This window comes from Bufo bufo, chromosome 4, assembly GCF_905171765.1.
Source record: "Bufo bufo chromosome 4, aBufBuf1.1, whole genome shotgun sequence".
NCBI lineage: Eukaryota > Metazoa > Chordata > Amphibia > Anura > Bufonidae > Bufo > Bufo bufo.
In genome coordinates, this window is record NC_053392.1 from 452,568,600 (window position 1) to 452,592,198 (window position 23,599).

At 42.2% G+C, this 23,599-nt stretch overlaps 1 protein-coding gene across 2 annotated transcripts in view; it reads left to right on the forward strand.

Moving 5' to 3' along the window:
• The window catches only part of CEBPZ (CCAAT enhancer binding protein zeta), a 90,482-nt gene that overhangs the window by 4,561 nt on the left and 62,322 nt on the right, over window positions 1-23,599 (forward strand). For both annotated transcript variants that reach the window (XR_005778455.1, XM_040429429.1), the window contains exons 3-6: window positions 3,400-3,631; window positions 15,831-15,981; window positions 19,668-19,756; window positions 21,685-21,738. Coding sequence is in view for 1 of the 2 variants with exons in the window: in XM_040429429.1 (XP_040285363.1) it covers window positions 3,400-3,631; window positions 15,831-15,981; window positions 19,668-19,756; window positions 21,685-21,738 (526 nt within the window). In the remaining variant the exon portion in view is untranslated. The remainder of the gene's footprint in view (window positions 1-3,399; window positions 3,632-15,830; window positions 15,982-19,667; window positions 19,757-21,684; window positions 21,739-23,599) is intronic.

Here is a 23,599-nt window from a genome sequence, read left to right on the forward strand (position 1 = left end):
CCGGTACAGGTCACTACCTATCTGTAATGTCCTCCATAGACCTGGCGCATACTTTTGAGTGAGTAAGAAAAGCTTAGTAAGCAACTTCTCTACTCTGTGTGCAGTGGATGGTAGCTAGTCCCCACCCACCATGTCTAAAACCCTTTGTAATAGGTTAATATTAAGATGTTTTAATATTTCCTTTGTTTGGCTTCTGCAGCTTAAAGGGACACTGACAGGCCCTATAAACATATTTCGATATTCCTATGCAGTCCTAGGTCTATTAAAGTGTATTCCAATGATATAAGAGTACCCCCTGTCCGCATTTTAAACCTTGTAAAAACAACTTTATATTCATCTGTCAATCACCTTCCTTTGTGCCCAAGGGGCGGTTTTTCTCCTACCTTCGTGCCCAGCCGAGCCCCAACTGTCGCAGCAGGAGACACAGAGAGCAGCCGCATAGAAGAAAACGGGACGCAGACGCATTAAATTTCAGGCTTGGGAGGGTGCCGGATAGAGGTATCCAGTGCATGCACAGATGGTCCGATTGAGGCCGATGCCCATAAGTCTATATCGGGCATGCGCGGGATCTGACAGTGGATAATAATGAGCTGGACGGCGGTAGGAAACGACAGTTGGGGCGCGGCTGGGCACGAAGGTAGGGGAAAAACCGCCTCTTGGGAACAAAGGAAGGTGATTGACAGATGAATATAAAGTTGTTTTTACATGGTTTACAATGCGGACAAGGGGTACTCTTATATCATTGGAATACACTTTAATAGACCTATGACTGCATAGGAATATCTAAATTTGTTTATAGGGCCTGTCAGTGTCCCTTTAAGTTTCACACTATATAGTGACTGCAGAGAGCTGTTGTGTGATAAATCCCTCACACTGGCTGACTGGCTTGGTCTCCAGCCCCTCTCTTACCTCTCTAGAATGATGTTCTAAGCTGATATATGACCAAATCAAAGTTCAACTTTGATTGTGCATGTGTGGTGGATATATTACAGAACAGCATGAAACATGAAAGCTCCAGAAGCTAAACGAAGCAGTTTATTCTGAGTGCTGTCCGCATTTTTAGTGGCCCCATCAAAGTGAATGAGTCTTCATCTGACCCGCCAAAAAATGCAGATCGAATGTGGGCCAAAAATACAGTTGTGTGATTGCCCACATAAATACCGTGAATAATTGAGCTGTTTGGGTTAATAGTAGAGTGAACCTGGCCCTGTAATGTTCTGCTCTTATACAGGGCACCATATTTAAAAACTGCTTAGTCGATGTAGGCATATCTGTCTCCTGAACAGTAATGGTTACAGTGCAGTATCCAGATAAGGGGAAAAGAAGCATCTGTCAATTGGTGAAAAAGATGTAGATGTAGCATAGACAACCTTTTGCATACAGTATTGATGTTTTGAAAAGAAAAATGTATACCAAAGATATGCTTGCTTATGCAATAGAGCCACATTTTACTCATAAGTATTTTTTATTTAAGAATTTTTAATGAGTAATATATACAATATTCAGTTTACATAAATATTTCCTGTAGTTACATGTCTTTCTGCCCAAATATTTATTGCCTAGCCACTGAACAGTTGATAAATGCTAGATCAGTAGGGGACTGAACCGTTGTCCTGCAGCCGATATAGACAAGGACCCCTCCGTTCTGGTGATAAGTGGGATCACAATGGTCGGGTTCACTGTGGGCAGGCAGCTGGGAAGCTAGAGGTATAACCAATAGGAGGAGAGAGATTGTGATCCCACTTTATAGAGAGCTAGTAGTGAGACCGCATCTGCATCCAGTTCTGGAGACCCCACCTACAAAAATACAGATAAAATGGAATGGGTGCAAAAGCAGGCTTTAAAAATGGTGGAGGGTCTTAAAGGGAACCTCTCACCGGGATTTTGTGTATAGAGCTGATGACATGGGTTGCTAGATGGCCGCTAGCACATCCGCAATACCCAGTCCCCATAGCTCTCTGTGCTTTTATTGTGTAAAAAAAACGATTTGATACATATGCAAATTAACCTGAGATGAGTCCTGTCCCTGACTCATCTCACGTACAGGACTCATCTCAGGTTAATTTGCATATGTATCAAATTGGTTTTTTTACACAATAAAAGCACACAGAGCTATGGGGATTGCGGATGTGCTAGCGGCCATCTAGCAACCCATGTCCTCCGCTCTATACATTATTAAGACCGGCATTTGTAGTGGAACTGCCGAAGTTATGAAGAGGGTCCGGCTACCTTGCTAGCTTAAATTTAGAATATTTTCTACGCCTAAAACATGCATAGAAAATGATGAATGAGACGTGCCTGCTGATCCTTACCTTGCCCATCTCACGCCCCCTTTTTTAGACCTGGCGTCAACGGGGAAAAGTCCAAGATTGAGGCGCAAATAACCTTTGCGCTGCATATACTCCAGAAAACTGGCATATATCTGGTAGTAAATGACCCCCTTAATCTGTATAGCCTTGAGGAAAGAAGCAAACGGTAGGACATGATCAAAACCATAAAATATGTTAAAAACACAAATAAGGTTCAGGAGGGGAATGTTTTTAATAAAAGCAAAATCGACACAAGAAGAAGGGGGCACAATCTAAAATTGCAGGATTTTTTAATTTTTTTTTATTTTTACACCTGAAGAGTAGTTCAGGCGTGGTTGGGAAATTGATAGCAAGTGCATTTAAACATGCCTGTGATAAACACACGTCTAGCCTAAGGGTACTTTCACATTGCGGCAGGACGGATCCGACAGGCTGTTCACCCTGTCGAATCCGTCCTTCCGCTATTTCGCCGGACCGCCGCTCCATCCCCATTGACTATAATGGGGACGGGGCGGAGCTCCGGCGCAGCACGGCAGTTCGCAGTGAGAGGCCGTCGGACTAAAAAGTTGGACATGCAGGACTTTTAGTCCAGCGGCCTTTCGCCATGCACTACCGTGCTGCGCCGGAGTTCCGCCCCGTCCCCATTAGTCAATGGGGACGGAGCGGCGGCACGGCAAAATAGCGGAAGGACGGATCCGACAGGGTGAACAGCCTGTCGGATCCGTCCTGCTGCAAGTGTGAAAGTACCATAAGTTAGGTAAGAAAAGAAGGGCAGACTGGAAAGACCTTGTGGTCCTATTCTGTTTATTCCCCATCCAGCCTAACCTTTACTTGCTGTGCAGCAGCTCTTCCTGTAATAAAAATTGGTTTTCACAGGGTAAATGCTATGCCCTAGCTATATAGAAAGGTCCTGCTGAAATACGATTTATGCAGGAGACTTGCTAGAATATTATGTAAGGAAAGGTCGTAAGATGTAGCTTTACCATGTGAATATATTGTCTTGGATATAGAGTAAGCTAATCTGGAACTTTTCCAGAGTTGACATACCAGGTTGTTACGACTGTGTTAACTGTACTTTTTCAATTAACAGAAAGCTTCTAGATCCTGGATTATCACAGGGCTCCAAGCAGACAATGTTCCTCAATCTTCTCTTCAAATCAATGAAAGCTGATGTTGTATTGAGACGGGTGAAAGCTTTTGTGAAGAGGTTGCTACAAGTCACATGTGGCCAAAAGCCATCATTTATCTGTGGAGCCTTATACCTGGTATCCGAGATTTTTAGATTAAAGCCCGGATTAAAGGTTTTATTGCATGAAAATGGGGTATGTATTTTGGGTACATGAACCTACTGGTTTTAGTTAACTTTTTTTTTTTTTGTGTATTTATTGAATACTTTAAATGCAGCTATAGAGGACTGTCAGCTCTTCTGATATGACTGTTTTAGTAAACCCACCCATGAAATAATTGACACTTCATGGATTGGACAATTTTTGGAGTGTAAAGATGGCCAAACACATGAGATGAAAGTCGGCGGGACTAATACTGCTGCGGGAGTCCTGGGCGGGCTCCTTATGAGTGAGGCCCCATAGCAGCCACTTACCTGATTCTACTATAGCTACGTCCATGGTTACAGCAAAGGTGTACAGTCACAAGAAATAAGTCAAATGCCCACAAAAATTTTTTACATTTTTAAGTAATGGCATGTATATAATATATATTAATTTTGGATATAAAAAGTCTTCACACCTCTGTTCTGTGATGTAAAAAAAAATGAGACAAAGAGAAATCATTTCAGAACTTTTTCCACCTTTAATGTGACCTATAAACTGTACCACTCAATTGAAAAACAAACTGAAATCTTTTAGATAGAGGGAAGAAAAAAAAATAAAAAGAAAATATGGTTGCATTAGTGTGCACACCCTTAAACTACCATATTTTTCGCCCTATTGGACGCACTTTTTCCCTCCCCAAAAGTGGGAGGAAAATGGCGGTGCGTCTTATGGGGCGAAGGCTGCCATTTTTACACTGATACACCGCCGACCGCAAGCTGCACAGCGCGGCCGATGTGTGTATCAGCGAGGAGGGGCTGGGGGCCGGCCTTTAGTCACTGTATTCTAGTGCACTGGGCCCCGCTCACTGTACTAATGGTATCTGTAACTGCAGGCAGGCAATGGTTAACTATACATATGTTCAATCCAGTACTGAGCAGCCTGTACTTAAGATCATAGCAGGCTGGATGCAGGAGGCTGGGCGGGCAAGCGGGCACTGGCAGCGTAACTTCCTATGTGACGTGCCTGCTCCGCCCACTTTATGAATGAAGCAGGCGGCGCAGGCACGTGACGTAGAAAGTTACGCTGCCAGTGGCCGCCCACCCTGCTTCCAGCATCCAGCCTGCTATGATCGTAAGTACAGGCTGCTCAGTGCTGGATCGAACATATGTATAGTTAACCATTGCCTGCCTGCAGTTACAGATACCATTAGTACAGTGAGCTGGGCCCGGTGCAATGGAATACAATGACTGCACTGGGCCCCCGCTGCCGAGCCCCTGTATTGGGGGTCATTCACAGTGGCTGACACTGTTATGGGGGGGATCTGTGGATGTCAAATAGCATAAGATGCTATTTATCTGTCATCCACAGACCCCTTCCCCATAGCAGTGTCGTGCCATCCACAGGCGCCCCACGTAGCAGTGCCATCCACAGGCGCCCCACGTAGCAGTGCCATCCACAGGCGCCCCCCATAGCAGTGCCATCCACAGGCGCCCCCCATAGCAGTGCCATCCACAGGCGCCCCCCATAGCAGTGCCATCCACAGGCAAAAATGGATTAAAATGGAAAATCTGCCAAAAAAGTGAAATTAAGAAATTTTATCTACATTTTCCTTGTAATTCTTGTTGAAAGGGTCAACAAAGTCTGTAAAATCAGTTTTGAATACCTCGAGGGGCGTAGTTTCTAAAATGGGGTAATTTTTGCGGTGGTTTCTATTATGTAAGCCCCACAAAGTGACTTCAGACCTGAACTTGTCCTTATAAATTGGGTTTTGGAAATTTTTAAGCCTTCTTATGTCCCAAAAAAAGAAAATGTCATTTACAAAATGATCCAAGTAGACATATGAGAAATGTAAAATAACTATTTTAGGAGGTATCACTATCGGTTTTAAAAGCTGAGAAATTAAAATTGTTTTTTTTTGTAAATTTGGTATTTTTTAATAAATAAAAATAAAATATTTTGACTCATTTGCCACTGTCATGAAGTACAATATGTGACGAGAAAACATTCTTAGAATGGCTTGGATAAGTAAAAGCGTTTTAAAGTTATCACCACATAAAGTGACACGTCAGATTTCCCAAAAATTTCCTGGTCCTTAAAGGGAACCTGTCACCAGTTTTATGGTGTCCTAACTAAGGGCAACATAAATAAGTGACTGATTCTCTTAGCAGAATGCTGGGTCACTTTCTTTCATTGACCCAGTCAATCTGCCAACATCTTGTATTGAAAAGTTCCAGCTGATAATGATGACTCCTGAATATTCATGAGCTCCTGACTCTCCCCGCCTACCTGCTGCTGATTGACAGTTATTTTCCATATGAATCAGCAGCAGGTGGGCAGGGGAGTGGCATTAGCTCTGAATTAAATATACGCTGGACTCAAATCAGCTCATTAGCATGCGGCATCTTTGTGTGTATATTATGAGTTAACCATCTGTCACACCAGTAAGTGAATACATCTAAGGTACTTTTTAGTAGTTAATGATTGTATATAATTAGTTAGATTATAATCAAATATCCACATGGCAGGTTCCCTTTTAAGGTGAAAAATGGCAGGGTCCTGAAGGGGTTAAGGATTCTATAATGTCAGGGAGTGTTCTTTAGGATTGGCGCTTAACAATTATGGTGCCAATATAAAAAAAAAGTCAAAAACAGAGGCCAGAAACTATAGACCGGTAAGTTTAACACCTTCTACCCCAGGCCTGTTTTCACCTTGCTGCCCAGGCCATTTTTTGCAAATCTGACCTCGTGTCACTTTATGTGGTTTACTTATCTACCGTATTTTTCGCCCTATAAGACGCACCTGCCCATAAGACGCACCTAGGTTTTTGAGGAGGAAAATAAGAAAAAAAATATTTTGAACCAAAAAGTGTGCTTTTGGTGGGTTTTGAACTAATGGTGGTCTGTGGATGACACTATTATGGGGGATCTGTTGAGGACACGGTTATGGGGGATCTGTGGGTGACACTGTTATGGGGGGATCTGTGGATGACACATAGCATCTTATGCTATGTCATCCACAGATCCCCTCCATAACAGTGTCACTGTAGTGTGATTGACCCCCAATACAGAGGCGTGGGGCCCCCACCCCCTGTATTGGGGGTCATTCACACTACAGGGACACTGTTATGGAGGGGATCTGTGGATGACACATAGCATAAGTGGGGGTCGCATCTGGTTTTATAATGACAGCGGGGCCCGTTGGAGGCAGGCCGGGCACTGGCAGCATGAGTCACTACGTCACGCGCCTGCGCCGCCCACTTTATGAATGAAGCAGGCGGCGTGGGCGCATGACGTAGTGACTCATGCTGCCAGCCCCCGTCCTCCCTCCTCTCTGCTACTGAGCGCTTGTAAGTACCGTAATACAGGTGCTGATTACCCAGAATTTGTATACATTAACAATGCCTACAATTACAGATACGATTATATACAGTGAGTGGGGCCCGTGTAGAAGAATACAGTCACTGCACGGGCCCCGCTGTCATTATAAAAGCAGATGCCGGCCCCCAGCCCCTCCTCCCTCTCAGCTGATACACCTGCCGCGGCGTATCATTGAAAATTCGGCAAAATGCAGCATTCGCCCCATAAGACGCACTGCTATTTTTTCCCCACTTTGGGGGGGGGGAGTGTGTCTTATAGGGCGAAAAATAAGGTAAGCCATTCTGAGATTTTCTCGTGCCACATTGTACTTCATGACAATGGTATATTTTTGAGTCTATATATTTCACCTTCATTTATTTAATAAAATTACCAAAAATATGAACAAATTCAAAATTTTCGAAATTTGAATTTCTCAACTTTTTTCCCATTACTCACCTGACAGGGTTTATCATGTGATATTTTTATAGAGCTGGTGGTTACAGATGTGGCAATACCTAATATGTATATATTTTTTTAAACTTTAAGTTTTACACAGTAAAAGCATTTTTGAAAAGAAAAATATATTGCTTTTGTGTTCCCATTTTCAGAGAGCCATATTTTATTTTTTAAAAGATTTGTCTTATGTAGGGTCTCATATTTTTTTTGGGATGAGATGATTATTTGATTAGTACCATTTCGGGGTACATATGACTTTTTGATCGCTTTCTAATACACTTTTTGTGAAGCAAGGTGACCAAAAAATGGCTGTTTTGGCAATGTTTTTTTTTTTTTTTTTTACTGTGTTCATCTGATGGGGTGCATCATGTTATTTTTAGAGTTAGAGCCGATCAATACGGAGGCGGCAATACCTAATATGAATATTTTCAGGACCTCCTTATTTACATCACACGTGGAGGATGTCCTTTATACCTCTAAGGGCTGTTTCACTCAGGCGAGTCCATTGCGGGAATCGCGCTCCGTGTGTGTGTGATCCTCTGCTCTGGACTTGCAGGAGCGCATGGCATTATCATTTATAATGTGTCTCTGCATGGCCTTTTTTCCACAGAATCATAGTGACCTAAAGCTGTCAGTATGATTCTGTAGAAATAAGGTCAAGCAGAGGCTCATAGCATTATAAATCATGATAATGCCGTGCGCTCCTGCAAGTCCAGAGCAGAGGATCAAATTCACACACGGAGCGTGATTCCTGCAATGGACTCGCTCATGTGAAACAGCCCTAAAGGGACAGGTAGCACAGAGAGGTTAAAAGCCCCTCCCTCCTCTCCAATGCCAGCGTTCTTCCTGTCCCATTAGGTTGGGAGTAACAGAGAGGTTCTGTTATATGAGAAAAATGTTATCTATTTTAAAGGCCCAGGTTGGATCGGGGGGTCCTGCCTCCCCTTCCTTTCTTTCTTTGGCCAGCTAGCACCCCTCAAGGTATCTATGAATGCCACCGGGTCTGGTTGCAATGTCTGCTTCCTCCTACGTTGGAGGCTCTTGGCTTCGTGCGGCGCTTTGTCCCTTCTTCCTCCGGTGGCTCCACGTGTATGTGCGTTGCCATGTTGGAGGCGGGCCCCTGCTTGTATTCCAGCATAGGAGCGCGCCTGTGAAGTCCTCTCGCAAGATTCGGCGAGAGGACGGACAGGCCTGGGTAAGCAACCAATGGATCCCATTCTGAGGGCAGATCCATTCCGGAATTGCCGGGGGCACACTAGGAAGGCGCAGATTAACGGAGGCAGGACTATAATATCTGGTAAGTGATCAGTGTTGTGTATCTCTCTCCATGGAAGGACCTGTGTCTGGTCGGTCCGTGCCGAGTTCAGACCCTTCTGCCCCGGGGCTTGTATGTTATATCTAAATATGACTCTGTCTGATGAACTTCTTATGTTCACCTAGAAAGCTGTATTTCCTTATGTAGTTTTAGGATGATAGAGATTCATAAAACACTATCTGAACCAAAAAAGAGTTAAAAGATGTGCTACATGTAATAAGAAGCTGGCGGATTCCTACGCTGAGCAACTTTGCAGATATTTCCTGTTGATGAAAATTTTAAGTCTCTCATTTTGGAGGAATGGGAGGAAGCGGGGAAAAAAGCTGTGTAATTTAAGGCTCGTGATTTTAAAAACCGTTTAGCCTTTTATGCTGAAGATACAAAACTATCAGTAGAGACCCCAAAAATAAACGTACCCATTGCAAAAGTAATCGAAAAAAACACCTTGCCCTTTGAAGATTCCTCGCAGTTAAAGATGCTATGGATAGAAAAATTTATGGTCTTCTTAAAAAATCCTGGGAAGTATCTTCTGCATTAACACGAATATTGCCGCCACCTCAGTGTCTCGTTGACTTTTTTTGTGGCTGTGACAGCTTGAGAACCATTTAAAAATTAAAACCCCAAAGGCAGATATTTTAGAGTCCATTCCACTATAGAAGATGGCCACAGCGTTTCTCTCTGATGCTTCGGCAGAGTCCATAAGATTCGCGGCCAGAGGCAGCTTTCTATCTAAAGTCCAGACTAGCGTTGTGGCTTAAGACCTGGTCAGGAGATATTCTGTCAAAAAACAAGTTGTGCACCATTCCCTTTTCCGGTACCTATGTTTTCGGTCCTATTTTAGATTTAATTCTAGAAAAGGCTACGGATAAAAAGAAAGGTTTTCCTGAAGACAAAAGTAAAAAATCCCAGTACTTTCGGAAGCCTGGTCCCCGTTATACGCCCCATTCTTACAAGGGCAAAGGTAAGTCGGGAAGATGGAGTTACCCTAAAGGGAGGCAAGGGTAGTTTTTTTTTTTCCTTAATCCCAACCCTTCACAGCAGAAACATTGACATTCTTCCTGTGGGAGGGAGATTAAAATCCTTCGTTCCACAATGGGAAGAGATTACTTGCAATACTTTTGATTTTAAAAATTATACAATTCGGATACAAGATAGAATTCTTATGCCCTCCTCCCCAAAAAATTGTAATAACTAATTTCGCTCAACCAGAACAGATCTCTGCAATACTTTTAGATCTCGAGAAACTTCTGAAACTTCAAGACATCAGGGCTGTTCCTCCAGAAGTGATAGGTCTGGGTCACTACTCAAAGATTTTCCTTATAAAAAAGATGCCTATTATCATGTGCAAATTTTCCCAGACCATCAAAAATATCTCAGATTGCAGTTCAAAAAACTCATCCCTTCTACAGTTCCAGTGCCTTCCCTTCGGCCTATCTTCGGCTCCAAGGATATTTTTTAAAATAGTGGCAGAGGTGATGTCCTGGTTGAGAAGTAAAGAGTATAAGAATAATACATTATCTGGACGATTTCCTATTGACAGCTCCATCTGCCACAATGCTAAGAGAACAGCTGGAATACACCCTGTCCAGCCTCTCTCGCTTAGTGTGGATCATCAACCTAGAAAAATCAAACTTGGTTCAAGAAATGAGGAAGATTTTCTTAGGTACACTTTTGGATTCGGGGAAACAACATTCATTCCTTCCAATAGAAAAACAAGTAAAAATGTGCCAGGAAATCTCCTTATTCCAGAAGAAAAAGGTCTGGTCCATAAGATCGGCCATGAAAATCCTGGGATTAATGACATCTTGCATTTCCATGGTCCCCTGGAGTCAGTTCCACTCAAGACCCCTGCAGAAGACAATCCAAATTTTTTGGAATCGGGATCTGAAGACTTTAGATCAAAAACTCTGCATCCCAGACTCTGTAACCGGAGTCTTTTGTAGTGGAAAGATCCAGAGAATTGTTCGTAGGAATTCCTTGGACTTCAGAACTTCAGATTATAGTGACAACAGATGCCAGCAAGTCAGGCTCGGGCATCCAGATACAGGACTCTTACTTCCAGGGCCAGTGGGATCACACACTGTCCCAGAAATAATCAAATTTCCAGGAGTTAAAAGTAGTCTTGGAGATCTTTCTAAAATCAGATCTACTACAAGGTCATCATGTTCGAGTTCTCTCGGACAACATTGTAACAGTGTTCTTTCTGACGCATCAATGGGGATCAAAACTCCCACCCCTTCAGCATCTATCAGCACAGATTTTCAGCTGGGCAGACAAAAATGTTCTGTCAATTTCAGCAGTCCACCTAAAAGGGGAACAAAATGTTACCGTGGACTTTTTAAGCAGATACTCCATACAACCAGGGGAGTGGTGTTTCAAGAAGGAAACTTTTCATCTACTTTGCAGAAGATGGAGGAACGCCGCAAGTGGATCTTTTTGCAACACGGAAGAATTCCTATCTTCCCTGTTTCTTCTCACTAAACCCCTGGGACAGACCACTGGCAGTGGATGCCTTTTCTCAAAAATGGGACATGTATATGGCTTATGCCTTTCCCCTGTTTCCTCTGATTGGGTTGGTCTTAAAAAAAAAAAACTGAGATCAGAAAAACTGCTCTGATCCTAGTAGCTCCACATTGGCCGAAACAGAGCTGGTTTCCAGTTCTAGAAAACTTAGCATTGGAGGTACCGTTCTTTCCCCAGAAAAATACCTATTGTCTCAAGGGCCTATATACCATCCACAAGTGCACGAATTGAAACTGACAGCCTGGATTCTGAAAAGCAGATGCTGAGAATCCAGAGGGCTGTCGAAAAAAGTTATATCTGCTATGCTTCAGAGCCACAAAAGAGTCACTTCAGCCATCTATGTGAAGATTTGAAAAAAAAAATTGTTCCTGGTATCTGTGCTTGCAGAAGGTTTCGGACTCTCCTTCCATACAGGACATTCTAGAGTTTCTGCAAGAAGGTTTTGATATGGGTCTTGACCCAGTACAATAACAGTTCAAATATCGGCCTTAAAGGGGTTGTCTCACCTTCTACCATCCCGGCATCTCTGCTGCTCTTTGGGCTTCATTCTGAGCTGGAGCTGGGCGGGGCTTCTCCTCCTGATAGTAATCCTTGCCTCTCCATGCGCACTCACACATTGCACATTGTTAACTATATATTTGCATATAGAGATAACAGTGGGTCCCAGCAAGCGGTAATGTCTGTCTCCTGATGAGGTTACCAGGACACGTATATTGCACTGCCAGCGACTGCATGAAACTTTCAGGTCAGATCTGAAGCTTTCATACAGTCATCTTTCACAAGATGACAGCCGGCACTTGCGATCTGTATATTACAGGTTCGGGGCTAATTGGGCAATCCCCGAACCTGTTATACTATTTAACCTCCTAGCATAACTGTACAGAACAGCTTCAGGGCTGTTCTATAGAAGAACTAGGTGGCCAGGTGCAGGAGCTAATCCAAGAATACATACCAGGTGGCCGGGGACGGGAGCGAATGCACATACACTGGCCTCTCTATGTACGCTCGCTCCCGCGATTCCCAGCCACCAAAAGGCCACCGCAAGGGCATTCCAGCAGTGGCCGTAACCCCTAGAGACGAGCAGGGTCTAAAGGAAGCTATAATGAAAGGAAACTGGGAAGAGAATCCATATAGAAAATAGAAGTACATTACAAAGTGACTGAAAATAACATCATATACACAATAACTATGACTTTATCAGGTTCGACAACCCCTTTAAGTTGGTTTCTTGACTTCACTCTTGCAGAGCACAATTGTATAAAAACCTTTACTCGTGCTGTCTCAAGGATCCGGTTGTCACTTGTCTTAGAAGAACTATGTAAATCTCCATTTGAACCATTAGATCCTGGACGACAGAATTATCTTAAAGTTGGACCCGGCTTTTATACCAAAGGTCGTCTCAACCTTTCATCGTTGCCAGGAAATTGTTCTCGCCTCTTTTTGTACTAACCCAAGGAATGTGAGAGAACAGCTTTTTAATACTCTGGACGTTCATCGGGCAGTAAAACGATATATAGAAGCCAGTCGCCCCTTCAGGGAGGAGTCAGCCCTATTTGTGCGGAAGAACAAAGGGAAGCAAGCTTCAAAGTCCACTATTGCAAGGTGGATTAAATCAACAATTCAGCAAGCATATACTTAGATCTTGCCCATTCTACCTGATCAGTGTCGGCTTCTTGGGCAGAAAGAGCTAATGCTATGGTGGAACAAATTTGCAGGGCAGCTACCTGGTCTCATTTTCAAACCTTTTGTGTAGGCATTATAGATTAGACCTCTCTCTTCTAATACAGACCTTGCTTTTGGACGTAAAGTCTTACATGCAGTAGTCCCTCCCTAAAAAAGTTATCTGTTATTGCTCCATGTGCGCTGTCATGGAGGACGTCCTGGAAAACCTAATTTAGTCTTACCGGTAAATACTTTTCCATGAGTCCGACATGACTTTGTTTTTAATTTTTTACAAATTTTTATTTATTTTTTTACAATTTTATATGAATTAATTATGGGAAAAGGGCACTTTTTTTATTTTTATTTTATTTTTTTACTTGTGTACATGCGGCAGTCAGCGCTGACACAGCATACAAAGGGTTAAAGTGCCTGCATTGGTATTATCACCGATGCCAGCGTGTTCAGCAGGGGCTTGGCAGTCAGTGACTGCCAGGCCCCTGCTGCTGATAGGGTGGGCGCATCTCCTACACCCGCCCTGGTCAGAAAGGGTTTAACATCTGTTGTCGGTAAACCGTTTGAAGATTTTCTAAGAGATGCTATTCTGGAGTATCTCTGTCCAAAATAGGCATTTAACGCTGCATCAGCATAGCTTCATGAGGGATCCGTCATGTCAAACTAATTTTAAAGATGTTGTCTCACTTCAGTAATTGGCATTTTGTAGAGAAAGTTAATACAAGGCACTTACTAATGTATTGTTGTTATCCATATTGCTTCTTTTGCTGGCTGGATTAATTTTTCTATCGCATTATACACTGTATGTTTCCATGGTTACAGACCACCCTGCAATCCATCAGTGGTGGACGTGCTTGCACAATATAGGAAAAAGCACTAGCCTATGTGCGCTCCCATGGTCCCGGCCACCAGAGAGGCTGACGCTTTTTCCTATAGTGTGCAAGGACAACCACCACTGATGGATTGCAGGGTAGTCTGTAACCAAGGAAACAAGCGGTGCATAATGTGATGTTAAAATGAATCCAGACAGCAAAAAGCAATATGGATAATAACAATACATTAGTAAGTGGCTTGTATTAACTTCCTCTACATGATAAATGCAACTTACTGAAGTGATACAACCCCTTTAATCAGTTTCTATGAGAAGTTACGTTTTAGATTTGACCGGGGGGAGTCTACGGATGTCATATTGTCATATGTTGAGTGTTCCAAAGCATTTGACACTGTACCACATAAAAGGTTAGTATATAAAATGAGAATCCTTGGACTAGGGGAAAATGTCTGTATGTGGGTAAGTAACTGGCTGAGTGATAGAAAACAGAGGGTGATTATTAATGGTACACACTCAGATTGGGTCACTGTCACTAGTGGAGTACCTCAGGGGTCAGTATTGGGCCCTATTCTCTTCAATATATTTATTAATGATCTTGTAGAAGGCTTGCACAGTAAAATATCAAGTTTTGCAGATGACACTAAACTGTAAAGTAATTAACACGGAGGAGGACAGTATACTGCTACACATACACTGACGAGTAAAAGGGTAACAGTGTTTTGAACTTTTGACCTTCAGGCTCCATATCTCACCATCCACTACAGCTTCGAACATGTGACTACTATCGTTTTATAGACTGTGATCTTGTCTATCTCATACATTAATTGGATTTGCAACTATTTGACATATGATTAGTTAAGCAGATTCTTGTCATGTAAGCCGAGTTTGTTTTAAAGTGGTTTTCCACTCCAACTACCGAAGTTATTCAACAAAGTCACGCGACTTCGCGAATAACTTACTTCGGCTCTTCGGAGCCTATACATTCTAATTCTGTACGGAGACAGTATCCGGAGCTCGCTTTGCACAACACTAATGGAGGCCATTGATGTTCCAAGCGTGGCGTCTGTATGCAGGTCAGGGGACTTGTTGTAAACATGAAGTATTCTTGTTAAACTATTGGACAACAGTACCCATAATTTAATAATGCCTAATACTAGCTGCATGCATGTGCTTTTACCATAAATATGGTCATACCTTGCCTGTTATTTCAGCCAGTCCTGTGGACGAACGCCAACTTTGCTGCAGTGATGACATGCGATAATAACTGATGACCCATTGTTATTTTCATTGATGGCAGTGGCCACAGGGTCCCCTCCCCGTCTCTTCATTGGTGGCGCAGTGACAGTTCTGATTGAAGCCTCAGCAGTGTAATCGCGGGGCTTCAATCGGTTACCATGGCAGCCAGGATGCTACTGAAGCCCTGGCTGCCTTGGTAAGCTCCCTGCTTCTGTGTAAATGATGTGTTTATTTGTATTTTGATACAGATGGAGTTACATCATTCCATTTGTATAGAACAAGTAAAAAGAAAGTAACATATAAGAACATAGATCAAGTATTATAGTATGATCCCTGCTTCTGTGTGCACAGGGCAGCAGGGACAGTGTAAGATCCTATTCACCCTGATAGAGCTCTATTCGGGTGAATAGGACAAGGGATTAAAAGATCCCAGGTTCTAGCCCTTAAGGGGGCTAATAGGAAGTAAAAATATAAGATATATAAACAATAAAAAAATAAACATATTACATATCGCCACACCCAAAAAAGTGCCAACTATTAAGATATTAAAAAATATCTCCTATACGGTAAATGCCATGACAGAAAAAAAAAACACTTACGATTCGCCATTTTTTTAGTCAGTGTCCCCCACAAAATAGGACTGTTCTATTATGGGCCGGACGGTCCATAAAATGCGGAATGCACGTGGCTTTTTTGGTGTTTTATTTTTTTCGTGTGGTATCGAGTATCGCAATTCTTTTTTATGGTATAGAAATCGAATCAAAATTTTTGTATCGTGACAACCCTAATTCCTTTGGTGTACTTATAAATCCAAAAGTTAAATAGCTTTTAATTAGAAATTTGTTTTCATTGCTTTAGGAAAATGATGAAGAGGAACATTTTTATGACTTACCTGATGATGATGATGATGATGATGATAATAGCATCACTGACAAGGAAGCCAATACTAATATGAATGCCTCAGAAAATCTTACATCTGGTTCATGGATACATCAGCAATCTCTTCAAGGTAAATCATTGTTGTGCTTTCCATAGTTAAAAATAAAATTATTGGGAGGTTATTGCATAATTCAGGCTAACTGATGGCATTTGGCATTGAAATCAATATGTGCTTCAACGGAAATGTTTCTCTACATTTTACTCTTAACTACTTCCAGACAAAGACACATTTTGTAAATCTGACATGTCACTTTGTGATAACTTTCTATGCTTGTACTTATCCAAGCGATTCTGGGACTGTTTTTTCTTGGCACACTGTACTTAATTTTAGTAGTCCAATTTGAGTCAATATATTTTACCTTTTATTTGTAAAAAAAAAAAAAATACAAAATTTATGGAAACTTTGGAGAATTGTGCTATTTTCTAAATCTGAATTTATCCCGTTTGAAGACAGATTTTGATACCTCACAAAGTAGTTATTACTTAACATTCCTCATATGTTTTCTTTATGTTGGCATCATTTTAGAAAGCTTTTTTTTAATTTTGAAGCAATTTTTAAAATTTTCAAGAAAATTTCCTGAACCAGCTCAATTATGAAGTCAGTTTGTAGGGCTTACATAGCTGAAACCAGTTGTAAATTAACCCATTTTAGAAATGACTCCCCTTAAATTAGGCTACTTTCACACTAGCGTTTCTATTTTCCTGAATTGAGATCCATCATAGGATAACTGAACAGAACAGAATACTCCAAAATGCATTCCGTTCCATTTGGTTGCATTCTCATACCAGAGAGCAAACCGCAGTAAGCTGCCGTTTTCTTTCCGTCATGGGATGTGGAGCAAGACGTATCCGTCATGACCCACAATGCAAGTCAGCGAAGACGGATCCGTTTTCTCTCTCACTTTCTGACACAATAGAAAACGGATCCGTCCTCCATTGACTTTCAGTGGAGTTCCTGACTGAATAATCTTGGCTATGTTAAAGCGAACCTATCATCTTTATGCTGCCCATACTAACTGCAGAATAAAGTAGAGACAGGCGAGTTGATTTCAGCGGTCTGTTATTTATAAGTTCTAAGTAAGTGGTTGCCAAGAACCAACATCACAATCATTGCAGACTGGGCCTGGAAAAGAGTCACGGCCACCTGAGAAGAGTCCTGGTTATTCATGAATTCCTGCTCTCCCTGCCCACCTGCTGATGACTGACAGTCTTCTACCTAGTTTTCTCCCTTTCTCTCTAGGAGAGAACTGCCAATCATCAGCAGATGGACGAGGAGAGCAGGAGATTATGGATAACCAGGACTCTTCTCAGGTAGATTTGACTCTTTTTTTTTTTTTTTTTTCAAGGTCTGGGCTGCAATGATTATGATGCCGGTTCTCAGCAACCACTTACTTTTAGCTCATGAGTAACACACTACTGAAATCAGCATTTCTGTCACCATTTTATACTGCCCTCAGTGAGGTCAGCATAAAGTTGATGACAGGTTCCCTTTTAAGATAATACAACCGAATCTGTTCATAACGGATCCTGATGGTTGTATTATCAGTAACGGAAGCGTGTTTGCTGAACCCTGCCGAATCCAGCAAAAACGCTAGTATGAAAGTAGCCTTAATCAAAACAGATTTTACAAACGTTGAAAACCCTTTAGGTTTTCCACAACAATTAAAGAAAAATGGAGGTGACATTTCACTTTTTTTATTTGCAGATTTTCCATTTGAATCTTTTTTTTTTTCCGCAAAAAAAGCTTCAATATTTATTAACCGGATTCTACAGTTTATAGAAACACCCCATATATAATTGTAAACTACTGGATGGGCACACTGCAAGGCTCAGAAGTGAAAGAGCGCTATATTGTTTTTGAAGGACAGATTTTGCATGGGTTTTGGGTGCCATGTCATATTTTTAGGAGACCGTAAGGTACCCCTACAGTAGAACATGCTGTATTGTAATGCATTGAACTCTGTTTTATAGGCCTCCGTAGCTGGTGGACCCCTAGGCAGCCATTGCTCCCCCCCCTTCCCCCGCATCACAGCATGCGGGGGGGCTGATGGGGTGAGAGAGGGAGCCCGCTCTCTCTGCAAACCCATGGATGCAGCAGTCAATATTGACCGTGGCATCTGAGGGATTAATTCCCACATTGGCTTTTCAGCAATGCCGACCGATATAGCAAGGGTCCAACTGTTAGTTGCATCCATTGACTAAGGCCTCATGTACACAACCGTTTTTGTGGTCCGCATCCAAGCCGCATTTTTTGCAGCTCGGGTGCGGACCCATTCCCTTCAATTGGGCCGCAAAAGTTGCGGACAGCACTCAGTGTGCTGTCTTGTCAGCATCCGTTACACCGTTCCGTGGCCCCGCAAAAAAAATATACCATGTCCTATTCTTGTCCGTTTTGCGGACAAGAATAAGCATTTCTACAATGGGCCGCCCGTTCCGCAAATTGCGGAAGGCACACTGGCGGGTTCCGTTTTTTGCGGATCTGCGGTTTGCGGACCGCATTAAAACGGCACAGTCGTGTGCATGAGGTTTAGTTCTGCAGAAGGACTGCTCATGTACTAGTTTCCTTGTCTGTCCACAGTGTTGGTCACTGGAGACCAATGATGCATGAGAGTGGCGATTATAAAGAATGAATTGTTTAAGCGCAGGGAAACGTTAAAGGGGTATTCCGGTTGGTTGAAGTTATCCCCTATCCACAGGGACCCCACTGATCTTGAGAATGGGGGCCCTGTGCCCCCTCAGCTTCCCCTGAAAAGAACTAAGCGGCCGGTCACACATGCAGGCGGCTGCTCCATTAATATCTGAGTTCTGGACGTAGCAGAGTACAGCACTCGGTCATCTCCGGAACTCTAATAGAAATGAATGGAGCGGCCACAAACATGTGTGCGCAACTGTCTGCTTTTTTTTTTTTTCTTTCTTTTTTCTTAAGGGGGAGCTGCAGGGGTATGGAGCTCCCGTTTTTGTGATCAGTGAGGGTGCCAGCATTAGGACCCCCACCGATCTGATAGCTATCCCCTAACTTTAACCAACCGGAATAGCCCTTTAAAGGGATTGTCTCATTCAGCAAATAGCATTTACTATGTAGAGGAAGTTAATACAAGGCACTTACTAATGTATTGTGATTGTCCATCTTTCTTCCATTGCCGGCTTGATTCATTTTACCATCACATTATTCACTGCTTGTTTCCATGACCACGACCCCCCTGCAATCCCGTAGAGGTGGCTGTTTTTGCACACTATAGGAAAAAGCACTAGTCTGTGCAATCCCGGCCACCAGAGAGACCAGTGCAGTTCAGTTTTTTCCCCTGTTTTCTGATGGATCAGAAGAACAGAAAGTGAAATGCAGAGAGACCAGTGCTTTTTCCTGTAGTGTGCAAGCACAACCACCGCTGCTGGTTTGTAGGGTGGTCATAACTATGGAAACGAACATTGTATAATCTGATGGAAAAATTAATCCAGCCAGCAAAGGAAGCAATATGGATAATAACAATACATTAGTAGGTGACTTGTATTAACTTTCTCTAAATAATAAATACTATTTGTTGAACCCCTTTTAAGTTCCATTAATTTTTTTAAGCGCATTTGAATTGTCTACTGAATCCCATTCATATGGGAATTAATCATTTTTAAAGCCACATATCCTTTGAATAAAATTTAGACCATGTTTATTTGTGATTTATAGAAACAAAGTTAAAGCTGAGCTTTTAACTTCCTGAATTTAAATTTTTTATTTTATTTTTTTTATGTGTTTTAAAAAAGGTTTAAAAAGTTCAAGCCAATATGATCCAATGAATCGAAATCCTTCATTCTGTGGAGCTGATAACACAAGCATTTGGGAACTTAAAAAGGTATAACCAATTAAAACCCAATTGTCGTGTATGGTCATAGACAAAAATTTTGAGACCTATTTTGGTTTTCACAAAATTTGCTGCTCCACTTTTTATGGCGGCAATTTGCATTAACTGTAAATTGTTATGAAGAATGATCAAATGAATAGCAATTAATTGCAAAGTAACTCATTGCCATGAAAATTGACTTTATCACAAAAAAACATTTGCACTGCATTTCAGCCCTGCTACAAAACAACCTGCTAACATCATTTCAGTGATCTTTTAATTAGCTCAGGAGTAAAGTTAACATGGAAGTAATATCACAGTATCCTAAATGTCACTCAGTTTCCTTAAAGGAACTTCCCGAAAATGGCCTTTTAGGCTTGATTCAAATCTCCGTTTCATTTTCCATTCTTCTGCTCCATCAGAAGAACAGAAAAAAAACAGGATCCTATAAAATAAAATAAAAAATGGATCATGTGGATCAGTTTGGCACATTTGGCATCCATTTTGAACCATTTCCATCTGAGATCTTTTTTTCTGTATGCAGGACATTTTTTTTCCCCGTTTAAATAAAAGAAACACAAATGGAAATGGCTGAGATGGATGCCAAATGTGCATAACTGATAAACTGATGCACAGGATTCCTTTATTTTCATGTTTTTAAACAAGCACCTGTTCAGTTTTTTCCCCTGTTTTCTGATGGATCAGAAGAACAGAAAGTGAAATGGAGATGTTAATCCAGCCTCAGTCCGAAGAGGTGAGATCTGCCTGCAGCAGTCACCTGCACTACATGGGGATGGGGATGAGTGATGAATACTGCAGTTGCTTGTCCCCATACAGATTCATTGTTTCTGGCCAGCAGATCGCTGTTTACACAGCACATTCAGGAACAAGCATTCATAGGAATGTTTGTTTAACCCTGGAATTTTTCTTCCCAATACATTCTATGCAATATTAAATGATGGCGTTGGAGAGTACAACTTGTTCTGCAAAAACAAGCACTCATATGGCTATGTGAACAGAAAACAAAAAAAAAGTTATGGCACTGGGAAGGCGCGGAGCACAAAACGAAAGGTCAAGAACACCTGCGGGGTAGAAGGGGTTAAATAATCGGCCCAATAATAGTCCTGTGTAATCGGACCATTAGTCATGAAAATTTTAAAGCATTTAATTTTGGTCTTCAAAGGGATTCTGTCACCTTGTTTTAGCTTATAGAGATGCGGACATGCACGGCTAGATCGCCGCTAGCATGTCCGCAATATACTTGTCCCATATCTCTGTGGGCTTTTATTGTGTTTAAAAAAATAAATCATTTTATAGATATGTAAATGAAACAGGTAAGGAGCCCAAGGGGCTGTTCTAACCTTCTTGGAGCCCAGCTACGCCCCCTGTGAAGGAGCCCAGCGTCCTCTGAATCTCCTCCTTGCTCACAGTTAGATCGCCGTAATCTCGCGATGCACAAGCGCAGTGCTGGCATAGTGTTCCTTTCCTGTGCTGGAATCTGCCTCAGGGAAGGAACTGCGCGAGATTACGGCGATCTAACTTTGTAAGCAAGGAGGAGATTCAGAGGACGCAGGCGGTGCTGGGCTCCTTCACAGGGGGGCGTGGCTGGGCTCCAAGAAGTTTAGCACAGCCCCTTGGGCTCCTTACCAGGGTCATTTACATATCTATAAAATCATTTATTTTTTAAACACAATAAAAGCATACAGAGATATGGGACAAGTATATTGCGGACAGGCTAGCGGTGATCTTGCCGTGCATGTCCACAGCTCTATAGGCTAAAACGAGGTAACAGAATCCCTTTAAAGAGATATGAGGACATGATTCATTTGTAAATATCTGAATAGTGTGCATAAAATATGGTAAAAAGCTATACCCTGTAAATTGCATTATAATGGTACATGTTGAAACATTTGTTAATTTGAACTTTGTTTGTAACGCAGCTCTCTGAACACTTTCATCCATCTGTTGCATTATTTGCAAAAACCATACTGGAGGTATGTAATTCGTATGTAGTGGTTTTAATATGCAGCATTGCATATTTCTGACAATTATTAACATTGAATAACTTTTTTGAAGCAATGTCAATGGGCAAATGCATTTGATGGGGTATTCCGAGATAAATATATATTTTTATATATATATATATATATATATATATATATATATCTCGATTTATTATTTTTTATATATATATAAAAATAATAATAAATAAATATATATATATATATATATACACACACACTGCTCAAAAAAATAAAGGGAACACTTAAACAACACAATGTAACTCCAAGTCAATCACACTTCTGTGAAATCAAATTGTCCACTTAGGAAGCAACACTGAGTGACTATCAATTTCACATGCTGTTGTGCAAATGGGATAGACAACAGGTGGAAATTATAGGCAATTAGGAAGACACCCCCAATAAAGGAGTGGTTCTGCAGACCACTTCTCAGTTCCTATGCTTCCTGGCTGATGTTTTGGTCACTTTTGAATGCTGGCGGTGCTTTCACTCTAGTGGTAGCATGAGACGGAGTCTACAACCAACACAAGTGGCTCAGGTAGTGCAGCTTATCCAGGATGGCACATCAATGCGAGCTGTGGCAAGAAGGTTTGCTGTGTCTGTCAGCGTAGTGTCCAGAGCATCGAGGCGCTACCAGGAGACAGGCCAGTACATCAGAAGACGTGAAGGAGGCCGTAGGAGGGCAACAACCCAGCAGCAGGACCGCTACCTCCGCCTTTGTGCAAGGAGGAACAGGAGGAGCACTGCCAGAGCCCTGCAAAATGACCTCCAGCAGGCCACAAATGTGCATGTGTCTGCTCAAACGGTCAGAAACAGACTCCATGAGGGTGATATGAGGGCCCGACGTCCACAGGTGGGGGTTGTGCTTACAGCCCAACTCCGTGCAGGACGTTTGGCATTTGCCAGAGAACACCAAGATTGGCAAATTCACCACTGGCGCCCTGTGCTCTTCACAGATGAAAGCAGGTTCACACTGAGCACATGTGACAGAGTCTTGAGACGCCGTGGAGAACGTTCTGCTGCCTACAACATCCTCCAGCATGACCGATTTGCCATTGGGTAAGTAATGGTGTGGCATTTGTTTGGAGGGCCGCACAGCCCTCCATGTACTCGCCAGAGGTAGCCTGACTGCCATTAGGTACCGAGATGAGATCCTCAGACCCTTTGTGAGACCATATGCTGGTGCGGTTGGCCCTGGGTTCCTCCTAATGCAAGACAATGCTAGACCTCATGTGGCTGAAGTGTGTCAGCAGTTCCTGCAAGATGAAGGCATTGATGCTATGGACTGGCCCGCCCGTTCCCCAGACCTGAATCCAATTGAGCACATCTGGGACATCATGTCTCGCTCTATCCACCAACGTCACGTTGCACCACAGACTGTCCAGGAGTTGGCAGATGCTTTAGTCCAGGTCTGGGAGGAGATCCCTCAGGAGACCTTCCGCCACCTCATCAGGAGCATGCACAGGCGTTGTAGGGAGGTCATACAGGCACGTGGAAGCCACACACACTACTGAGCCTCATTTTGACTTGTTTTAAGGACATTACATCAAAGTTGGATCAGCCTGTAGTGTGTTTTTCCACTTTAATTTTGAGTGTGACTCCAAATCCAGGCCTCCATGGGTTGAAAAATTTGATTTCCATTTTTTTTTTTTGTGTGATTGTGTTGTCCGCACATTCAACTATGTAAAGAACAAAGTATTTCAGAAGAATATTTAATTAATTCAGATCTAGGATGTTATTTTTGTGTTCCCTTTATTTTTTTGAGCAGTGTGTGTGGTATGTATGTATGTATGTGTGTATATATATATATATATATATATATATATATATAGAT